Source organism: Perca flavescens, chromosome 13 (assembly GCF_004354835.1).
Source record: "Perca flavescens isolate YP-PL-M2 chromosome 13, PFLA_1.0, whole genome shotgun sequence".
In the NCBI taxonomy this organism is placed as follows: Eukaryota; Metazoa; Chordata; class Actinopteri; order Perciformes; family Percidae; genus Perca; species Perca flavescens.
In genome coordinates this window covers 8284627-8295834 of record NC_041343.1, presented here as the reverse complement: position 1 = coordinate 8295834, position 11208 = coordinate 8284627, and the positions used below count along the sequence as shown (strand labels likewise).

Sequence of the window (11208 nt, the reverse complement as noted above, 5' to 3'; positions counted from 1 at the left end):
TTTTCCTTCAAAAGCATAATCACATCCTCCAGGTACTTCTCCTCCACATTTTGTCCATTGACTTCTATCAGCACATCCCCCACACATAATCCTGCACTCTGCCCAGCGCCCCCAAAAGCCACCTAAAGAAAAAAAGCAGAATCTAATACCACATTTTGCAAAGAATAATAACTTCAATAATATCCGGGCCTGCACTGTTCTTGTTCTGTTTGCCTCAGTAATAAGGTTATGTTAATTAAGTGCAATGCAGTATTTCATCCCCACCTGGCTGACGAAGGTCCCAGGACTCCGTGGAACACAGCCCAGGTTAAAGCCAAATCCCAAAGGGCCTTTTTGGAGAGTACAGCGCCTGGGCTCGTACAAGCCATCTATTTCCTTTTGTGGTGACTGCTCAGCTGCAGAGGCTGATATGCTGCTCTCATTTTCTCTCTCAACATCCCCATCCTCACAGAAGAGAACAGGTGAAAGACCCAACTGCAGAAACGAAATAAAGGAAGGAAAGGAAATGTAAACACTGATCTTTACCTGGTTGTTAATTATGTTCAGATATGGCTTCCAAATATTTAGTTTTTTTTTCATCTTCACTTTTAAAGGTGCCCTGCCACACGTATTTCATTCCTTTGTGGTAATGTCTGAAGTTCTACCATGGACTCTGTAACATTTTTTATGGAAAAAATGCCTTGGTTACCTTGTTTCAAGCCATTCTAGCGTGAAAGCCTGCAGGAAGACTCAGCTCGATTTCTACCAGTTCTCATTAATATTCAACAAGCTAATCTGTTTGAATCTGATCGGCTAACAGCTAGCCAATGAGAGCCTGGCTATCAGAATCCTTTACCCAACCCTAATGAATAGTAATGAGCTCAGGCAACATGATGTCAGACTGACCAGCTTTTGTTATTGGCCTGATTTCTATGCTTATTTCTTTTCAGTGGCTAGAGCTGACAGAGGAGGTAGCAGTTCATTTTCACATTCACAACATAACACAAACACATATGTTTAAAAAATGCAAGTAAAAACGGTTTTGTATGGCAGGGCACCTTTAAAAAGACAAAACTATAAAATATAGATTTTTTTGTTTATCTTGGACCAAGTTACAGTGAGTGCCATCGGATATATAAAAAAATGGTGTGTTGGAAAAGACATGTATCCGGTAAGCGATGCCCACCTTGATGTAAAACTCCAACCCTTGGAGAGTGATGGTGGTGAGGGAGACCTGTTGTCCACTCAGTCTCACTCTGTCCACAATGTCTTCATGCTTCAGGGACTCCACTGACTCTCCATTGACCTCCAACAGCAGCTCTCCATCCCGCATACCTGCCCTCTCTGCTGGACTGCCACTGTCCATCTCACGCAGAATATGAACTAGTATTTAAAAAAATACACAAATATTTAAGTCTCAAACTAAAGTCTAGAGTGCTTGTGTTTGACTTTTGCACTCTATTTGTCCTCTCACATGTGCGTCCTGATGGAGCCTTCTCCAGCCGAAGGAGGAAGCCGTACCCCGACGGCCCAGACACCAGGTGGAGTTTTCTGGCTCTATGGGGAAGGTTATGTGGAACAGCCATGGTGGGCAGAATGGGAATCCTGTGTCGCATGTATTCCTTCTCACTCTCACTGTCGATCACTAGGATAGTGATGTGATCGCCACATTTTTTCATCTATGGCAAAACATTATTTATTACTGCAAGTGTGAGGGCTGGACTTCAATCTTGTAATTGTAAACACCTTTTAAAGGTCCCATGGCATGACAATTTCACTTTATGGGTTTTTTTAACATTACTATGCGTTCCCCCAGCCTGCCTATGGTCCCCCAGTAGCTAGAAATGGTTATAGGTGTAAACCGAGCCCTGGGTATCCTGCTCTGCCTTTGAGAAAATGAAAGCTCAGATGGGACGATCTGGAATCTTCTCCTTATGAGGTCATAAGGAGCAAGGTTACCTCCCCTTTCTCTGCTTTGCCCGCCCAGAGAATTTGGCCCACCCATGAGAGAGAGAGACATCATGGCTTTCAAATGAGCAAAGTGGCAGTTGGTCCAGGCCACACCCCCACCCTCCACCTTGTAACCCCCCTCTCTTCTCGTCAACAGCTACAGACACAGAAATGGCACATCCCAAGGAAAGCTGATTGTGGGACTGGCTCTAGTGGTTGTAATTCTGCACCAAGGCTGAATTTTGGGAAAGAGACTTCAGATACAGTATTAGGGGACCACTAAGGCCTATATAAAAGCATCCAAAGAGCACCATGTCATGGGACCTTTAATAACCAGTTTCAGAGTAAATGACAGCAAAGACAAAGTACAGCAAAAGAGTTGTGACTTTAATTTTTTCATGTTAAATATAAAAACAGGCTGACTTCGTACCATCCTGCTGAGTGCAGAGTGTGTGAGATTGGACACTGTTGCTCCATCCATCCACACCAGGTGATCTCCCTTACACACACCGGCCTTTTCAGCTGCACCTCCTGTAACCAGGCTCACAGAGAAACGCCCTTTCTCTCCTACAGAGCAGAAACAGGAGGAGCAACTGAATAACACTGCACAGACTTCAAGTCAACGCCCTTCCTATGGACATCTAATCTCAAACCTTGGACTTGTTGTGATAAACCAGAAGTAGTGTAACCTTCCAGAGGGGTGAAGTTGATGCCCAGGCCGGAGACAGGATCTTTGGAGATGTGGCAGAGTCTGGGTGCTTTGCAGCCCTCCCCAGTGTGTGCTCTGGCCAGACCTCGGAGGTCTTCACCTCGGGACACAGCCTGCTCATACTCCTCCCCATCCAACACTAATAAACATAGCTGGTGTCCACTTAGCTTTATCTTCCTAGCCACCTGAATCATAAAAAAGGGAAAGTTAGAATCCAATCAGCCCTGTCAGTTATAATGTAATTTGGAAGCTCATCTTACCTCATTGTGAGGAACATCGTCAACATAGCAGTTGTTGACTTCCAGAAGCCTGTCTCCATCTTGAAGGCCACTGCACCCCCCCACCCCTCCTGACACTACATTTCTGATTATGTGACCCTGGCGCCCCCTCTCCACCCGCAGATGGAAGCCAAAAGATTCCCCTTCTTCTCGTTTAAGGACACATAGACGTGGGCTGGGTGTCGACGCAGAGTCTGAGCGAGGAAGAGACAGAAAAGTGCTGTCATACCTTCTCGGAGCAGAGTTTCCTCATGGTCTGGTACACAGAAGATCATTACCGTAGAAATGTGTATGCAAAGATACCTGCATCTTCTGTGATGACCATCACTGGGTTGTCTATTCCTTCTTTAGGATTAAACGTAAATTTTCTGCAAACGGAGAGATGAGAGACATTGGACTTTAGGGTTAAGTTACAAACTATTGACTATTAAATGTAAAAAATTGGTAGGTAGCCAGTTGGAAAAAGGAAAAAAGGAAATTCAATCTGCAGTATTTTCCTTCTCTAAACTTAAAGTTTAAGCAGATCATTTTGTTTGGATTTATTTTTCTAAATGTTAATGAAAGTAATCAATTAATTGCATCAATTACAATTACATTATCTTTTACTGTAGTGCAGATTAGTTGCACGACCTCACCTGTTGTTATAGTTAGAACAAACTCATTTATCTGTGAACAGTAGGCCCTATCTTGGCCCCAAAGTCTCAAAGATTAAGATGTTCCAAAAGTCAACCTGTCAAACCAAATCAATTCCCTCTTTTAAAATTGCTGTCAAGCTGTGTATACCAAACATTAGTGTGAGAAATGGAATTACACATGGATGTGTAATTCTGTTTTTTTAGGCTAAATGTCCAATTCTGTTCTATGCCGTGCCTGATCACGTTGACGTTATTGTTTTAGTAGTATATTGTTCAGTTTGAACTGATGTTGAAATAATGAGGGTATTTCAAAATGTATAAACCTTGGTGCAAACAATTAGATGAAAAGCAGACTTACTCTGTCAACCCCATGATTTCCACCAAACCTTGAAAAACAGATAGCATATTAATTTAATAGCAACATAACATTCAGCTAGCAGAATTCAATATTCACACATTTCTGTAAATATATATCATATTTACCAAAAGTGATCTAGTTACCATATTCATTTTCAATCACCATTGATACCACACACACAGATCAGATTTTGCAGTAACACAAACCAGACATGATCATTAAATTTGAACTTACAGCTCTGTGAACATCCGTTGGTTCAGTCTACTGTGAGGCATCAGATTAATGTAAAGATTTGTGTTTGAGCCTTGGATGACATATGTGCTGACTTTCAGCTGAGGCACAATAAAACAGGGTTTGACTTTATGTAATTATCTTTAGTCTTTGCCCTCTCGAAAAAGGGGAAGGAACCGAGGAACATTAAGAAACCTTAAAGTTGCCCAATGAATATGTAACAGATATAGAATTGAAACTTGGCATGACCTGGCACTTCAGTCAATCAGAATATTTACATAAATCATCATTTGTTTAGAAGTGGAATATTGCATCAGGACAACTGTGATACTGATATTTTGTGAGAGAACATTTTAAATGTAAGCCTTTAAAGTGCTCATATTATGCTCATTTTCAGGTTCATAATTGTATTTAGATGTTGTACCAGATTAGGTATTTGTGGTTTCATTTTCAGAAAACACCATATAATTGTTGTACTGCACATTGCTGCAGCTCCTCTTTTTACCCTGTGTGGTGAGCTCTCTGTTTTAGTTACAGAGAGAGACATATCACTTCTGTTCCATCTTCGTTGGGAGTCGCATATGCGCAGTAAGTACTGCTAGCTTGTCAGTTGCAGAGTATGAGGGCGTGCCATGAAGTCTGAAGTAAAGGCTGGACTACAATAGAGCAGTTTGGAGCAGTTTGTGAACAGTGTTTTCTGTTGGAGATGTTAAGTCCCTTTGGGGTGGACTTTTGGCTTTCTCACTTTGTAAACCTATAATGTGCACAAAAAATATATATAACACAATAATGAGAACTTTGAGAACAATGTAACTGTCAGTTCATGATACCTCATGGGTTTATAAAAAACTCTGTCTTACATAAAGGGGTATGACTGTTTCATTAACTGAACAATTTATTCATTAATTTTCATTTAATTCCTTCTTATCTAGTGTGCCGCAGTAGGGATCCGCCCTGTCCTTCTGTTCATTTAACAACTGTTAATGTTAATACACTGCAAGATGCACATATTCATACTAAAATGGCATTTAATGGGGAATAGTACTGTAAGTATATTCCCCATATGCAAACATATAGACCACAATTATATATAGCCTACATTTCCACCAACTATTTAATATTGAGACCATCACAGAAAACATATATATAATATAATATAATATATAATATCTTGTCATCTGGCTTAATATGAAATTTGCATTCAAATATCATGTAGAAACCCTTGTTGATAAATATACTGAAGCAGGGCTTGTTGTACAGAAACCGAAGCACTTTCCCTGTGAGCTGTAGAGAGAGGATAGTTGAAGCAACGTTGCTCTCAGATCTGGATAATGCAGATGTCAACATGCTGCTACCTCCACTCCCTCATTTACCACTCTGCTCTCATGTTCTTTACTTGCGATAATTATAACACTCACTGCGATCTATATGATAATGTTGGTTGGCCTTTACCTGTCTTATCTGAGAGAAGTGATAACTTGATAACTGGCACATGTTTATCTACAAGCCCTGGTTGGTAATTTGCTCATGGTTACTCATCTTTCCACAGTGGCCATAAGAAGGAAATGTCTGCAGCTGACACACAAAACTGTCACTATTCTCTACAATGCTTATCTGCTTGGTTTATCATGTCAGTGACACTGAGTCCTTGTTTCTCTGACACAGTGTAACACAAAACAAACTGTTACAATATACACATTGAGATGAAATCCATCCCTCACATCACATCTACGTGGCTTGCAGCCCCTCTCCTAAATAGCTCATACCACAGGCACTTCAGTGCAGCTAATGGGTCGCTGTTTGGTTTCCCCCGCCATAAACCTTCTTTTTAATTTCCTAGGACATAGTGGTCCTCTGTATTAGACACACAAAGACAAGCTGCTGGAGCTTCATGAGATGAGATTTTTTAGTTGTGAATTATCCCAGTTAGAAAACATATGTTGTTGTTTTCAATCTCGGAAGCAAATCCAAACGGATAGATTGAATTTGTTCAGTTCAGTTCAAAATCTACATTTCCTTAGACATATAAACAATGGTTGTTAACACCATTGTCTAAATATGATCCTAAATGCATCACAATATAGAAAGATAGTACAGGAACTGGGGTGGTTTTAGTGATTTGGAGGCCCCAGGCAAAGACCAATGTGAGGCCCTTCTCCATTTTGTTTTAAGCAAATCCAAAAAAACTTTTTTAGAGGCAGTTGCAGATGCAGTTAACAAAACCACAGAGCTAAAGGACAGACCCAAATGAGAATATAACAAAAGAACTTCAAATGATGCCACAAAATTAAGTAACATATGCAGGGAATCAAACGCTGCCGGTTTGTAGCCAAGAATGATGGAGAGCAGGCAGGAAGGTTAAATATAAAATGGTTAAAAGCCATTCAAGCCATTTAAATTTTGATTTATCAGTATAGATGTGAAACGTATTTCACCACTGAGGGCATCATAAGTGCAGAAGCCAATGAAAACTCACCAGTGTTTGATGTTGACTCCATATTCATATTTTATTAACACTGCAATTGTACAAACTAGAGTTGAGTGTGTTGAACCTTAAATTTACTGTAGGCTCCACTGAAAAACAAAGACTCCTATACAGTCACCAAGGAAAGTTTTTTTTTGTCATAAACCTGTAGCTATGAGTTCATTCAAACAGCGGAGAGGGGATATTTTATAGATCATAGATTTTCGTTGTACAGTTTATAAACACTGTTGCCAGTTGGGGTTTATCCAAAGAAATAGGCTCTGTATTTCACTCTCACTTTATTGTCAGGCTTAAAGTCACAGAACACAGCCCTCAGTGGCTGCAAGCAAGCGACACACACACACACACACACACACACACACACACACACACACAAATACAACTGCTTACCTATGCCTTATGGTAAACCAGCCTATGCACAGATATAAGAAATACATTGAAAAATGGAAAAAAAAAATGAAATATAGCCTCCATCCAAAAATGACCACATGAATGACACAGCTCATTTTAGACTAAAAACCAAAGATTAGGAAATGTCGAAAGATTTTAATGTGTTACCTGTACTTGAGCTCATGTTGTGTCTAGTTCCTGCAGCAGTCACCTACACACCCACTGTAAGAGTGCACAGTAACCTAGGTGCAAACATTTATTCTGACCAGACTCCTCCCTTTGAGGGACACCACTCAAGCCAAGCTTAATGTGTACATAATATGTGTGTGAAAGTTTGAGCATGCATGCTGATAAGTGTAGCCTCTGCTCGCATTGTATCATGGACGGACAGTACAAAACACATAACAAGATGTCCCTTCTGTTCTGTCTCAATTAATTCCTTTCATCTTGATATCCTGTACACAGAAAGTTACAACTATCTGTGCATATGTGCACGTACCATATCAGTGCCATGTTCCCATGAGAATAACATCAAAGAGTGAATGTCAGTATCAAGGCCGAAGCTTAGTGACAAGTTGCATAAACAGACCAATATTCCCGTAAAAATAACAAAGTATTGATTTTCAGCTGGAGCAGCAGAAGGGATGGTGCTGATGCACATGAGTAAGTATGACTTATGAAGGAGACTGATGAGAAATCAAAACATGATTCAAAGTAGCACGGTGGCTCAGTGGTTAGCACTTCTGCCTCCCAGCAAGACGTTTCTGGGTTTGAATCCAGGTTGTTCCTGGCCTTGCTGTGTGGAGTTTTCCTGGGTTTCTTCCTGGTGCTCTGGTTGCCGCCCACCATAAAAGACATGCATGCTAGGTAACTAGGACCACAGTTGAAAATTAGCTGACTGGCTAAAGCTGGTGCATTTACAGAAATGTTGACTGATGTGCATTGTCATAATCAAAAAAATGTTCACTTGAAGGTTTCCAGGAAGCCACACAACACTTAGAGACACAGTATTGGAGCTAAGAGGTGGTTAAGTGGTTTAATTTTTATCAGTTCAACATATTTATTGAGTGCCTAGATTCATATATATTTTTGAGTCAGCATTCAACAGTAAGCCCTTATATTTGAAAAAACAGGAGAAATGTCGTTAAAGTAACAACTTCCAGCATCTTTTTTTTTTTTTAAGATTATTTTTTGGGCATTTTTAGGCCTTTAATGACAGGACAGCTGAAGACACGAAAGGGCAGAGAGAGAGGGGGAATGACATGCAGCAAAGGGCCACAGGTCGGAGTCAAACCCGGGCCCGCTGCGTCAAGGAGTAAACCTCTATATATGGGCACCTGCTCTACTAACTGAGCTAGCCAGGTACCCAACTTCCAGCATCTTTAATGTTCATATATGAGCTCCAGATTTCAGAAATTATAATAGGTCAAGAGGCTCGACTCTGATGTGCTTTTCTGTGAGCTACAACTTGGAAAAATGCATGCCCCAGATTTTAGTCATTACTTATTAATAATTTCTGACCAATACAACTTGTAACAACCCAAAAACCATAAACTGTGCCTTCCACTGCACACACATCATCTACATTTGTGTCTCTCATGAATTTTGGCAGTGAGACAATGTGCATGTATGTTTGAACAAAAACACGTTTATGTGGTTCTCAAGAGTAAATGTTTTTGACATGGGAGCATGCTGATATTCAAGGTCACTTTTCAAACAAGTCAAACTAACATTGTCTCCTTTGAGCATGGCAAGTATTCAGATGTTGTTAGGGAAGTACTGCATACATGGATGTGGTCACTAAATCACTCAAGCTCACTGGTAGAAGGATTACCAAGTGCCACTCTCTGTTAGTACATGGCAGTAGAGGCTCAACAGGTGGCACTGCAGCATGTCTAGGATTCTGCCAGAAAATGCCATTACTTTGTGTACTAATACCATTATAAAGTATGGACATTTATTGTTAGGGGACTGCTGTTGCTCCCCATTAAACTGCACAAAAAACAGTTCCTATGATAGTGTCACTTATTTGAACATGATAGTAGATGCTATACTCAACAAATTTTAACTGTATCTGCCAACAATGTCTATTTGAGGCCTCGGCCCACTAGATGGCAACAAATTCCAACTCAAACATGTCTGCACTGAAACTGTGATTTTTCAATCACAAACACAAAAATGCTCATACAATGCACATTTTCCTTTCTTTTTTTTCCAAAGTGTCAAAGCACAAACCTTTGACTTTAGATATATGAGCCCTGTGCACTAGAGGTGTGAATCTTCACTGATCTCCCGACTCAATTCGATTTCGATTATCATGTCAGCGATTCAATTCGATTCGATATCTCGATGCATTACGATGCGTCAAATAAATGTTTCTATTAAAGCCATGCAGGATATTTAATTCATAGCTTTTCAAGCTTCAAAAACAAAACATTCTGCAGTGCTCTAATACTAAATAAATTGGATACATAAAACTACAGCACTGAGCACATGGCACTTCCTGAATGTGCAAAACATAACAGAATATGTAAACAGAAATGTTGTTAGGCCTACATTAAATTGTAAACAGAAATAATCGATTATGAGCCTGCCGATTATTGATGCAGCATCGTCCATGTCCACGATTCGATGCATTGATTATTTGATTAATTTCAATACCTCTACTGTGCACCACCTTAAACTGTAACAGGCAGTGACGTGCACAGAGAGATGTTGAATTTACCAGCCTGAAAATTGAATCCCATACATCGTTTGACAGTGAGAGGTTTAAATCCTGCTAATTTTGTCCACAGGAGCCTGTTTTATACCCATCAATTTCTCACAGACAACCGATATTAAGCCCTTGCGCGATGGATGCAGACCCAGTAACACGTCGGCGGTGGTCGCAGTGGTTGCCTCAAGGAAACTAGGCATCTGAGAATGGAGAAAGTGTCTCGCCTGCAGGTATCTGAAAAAATGGGTATTTGGTAGGCAGAACTTTTCAGACAATTGTGCAAATGATGCAAAGTTATTACCAGTAAAAAGATCTTTAAACTTCTCGATGCCCATTCTGCCCCATTCTTGGAATGCAGAATCAGATAGTGAAGGTTGAAAGGAAGGGCTGGACAAAATAGGACTCAAGAGAGAGAAATCATGGAAACCAAAATGCCTCCTGAACTTACCCCTCACCCTCAGTAAATTAACTTAATTAACTTAAGTTAATTTACTTGTGGGGAGAGGGAGTTAGGATCCAGCAGAGCTAAAATGGAGACATTTCGGACCGATCTCAACTCCATTGTCACTCATGTCGGACTGTCAGCTCGATCATGAAAGTAGGACCAAAAAGTAAGACTACGTATATATGAGCCGCCCAGTAGTAATGTCGGAAATTAGGCAGTGCCATGCCACCATCTTTTTTGGATTTTTGAAGATGGACTTTGTTTAGTCGAGGGCGCTTACCCCTCCATATATAGGCCGATATGATTGAGTCCAATGAGTCAAAGAAATATTTAGGAATGAAGATTGGTATAGATTGAAAGATATATAGAAATTTAGGAAGAATGTTAATTTTAACAGAATTGATCTGGCCCACCAGGGATGTAGATAGGGGTGACCACTGCATCAAGCGCTCTTTCACGTGCTTTAGTAGAGTCTGAAAATTTTCTTATGTTTCCTTGTAACTATAATGCCGAGGTAGGTGAATTTATGTCCCACAATCTTAAAAGGGAGGTTGGTATACTTTAAGGCAAGTGCCTCCGTATTCACAGGAAAAAGTTCACTCTTGTGTAAGTTCAATTTATATCCCGAAACCTGGCCAAACTGAGTGAGTAAGGACAACATTACAAAAAAAGAGGTATCTGGGTTTGATATAAAAAGTCAAAGATCATCGGCGTACAGACACTTTATGTTCAATTCCTTTCCTCAAAATCCCTGAAATATCATTTTAGCTGCGAACCACGTTTGCTAGTGTCTCAATAGCCAGATCAAAAAGTAGTGGGCTTAAAGGGCACCCTTGACGGGTTCCTCTATGAAGATTGAAAGGTTGAGACCGTTGAGAGTTGGTAAGGATAGAAGCAGTTGGGCTTGTATATAGCAGTTTAATCCACCTAATGTAGTTTGGTCCAAATCCAAATTTTTCTAAGACTGCAAATAAATATTTCCACTCCACGCGGTCAAACGCTTTCTCTGCATCTAGAGAAAGGACGCATTCT

The 11208-nt window shown here is 40.3% G+C and overlaps 1 protein-coding gene across 2 annotated transcripts in view; it reads right to left on the bottom strand.

Moving 5' to 3' along the window:
• Positions 1 to 7258, bottom strand: part of nherf4b (NHERF family PDZ scaffold protein 4b) — a 7647-nt gene extending 389 nt beyond the window's left edge. Inside the window, exons 1-10 of one of the 2 annotated variants that reach the window (XM_028596126.1) lie at positions 7184 to 7258; positions 3910 to 3937; positions 3220 to 3284; positions 2899 to 3110; positions 2619 to 2823; positions 2360 to 2496; positions 1454 to 1658; positions 1166 to 1362; positions 265 to 474; positions 1 to 122 (exon numbers count right to left, since the gene is read on the bottom strand). The exon at positions 1 to 122 is cut by the window's left edge and continues 94 nt beyond it. In XM_028596126.1, coding sequence (XP_028451927.1) covers positions 1 to 122; positions 265 to 474; positions 1166 to 1362; positions 1454 to 1658; positions 2360 to 2496; positions 2619 to 2823; positions 2899 to 3110; positions 3220 to 3284; positions 3910 to 3937; positions 7184 to 7199 — 1397 coding nt within the window. In that variant the 5' untranslated portion in view covers positions 7200 to 7258. Of the gene's footprint in view, positions 123 to 264; positions 475 to 1165; positions 1363 to 1453; positions 1659 to 2359; positions 2497 to 2618; positions 2824 to 2898; positions 3111 to 3219; positions 3285 to 3909; positions 4088 to 7183 lie in introns of those variants that run through there. The other variant, XM_028596125.1, reaches the window with a different exon arrangement.
• Between the last annotated feature and the right edge of the window lie 3950 nt (positions 7259 to 11208).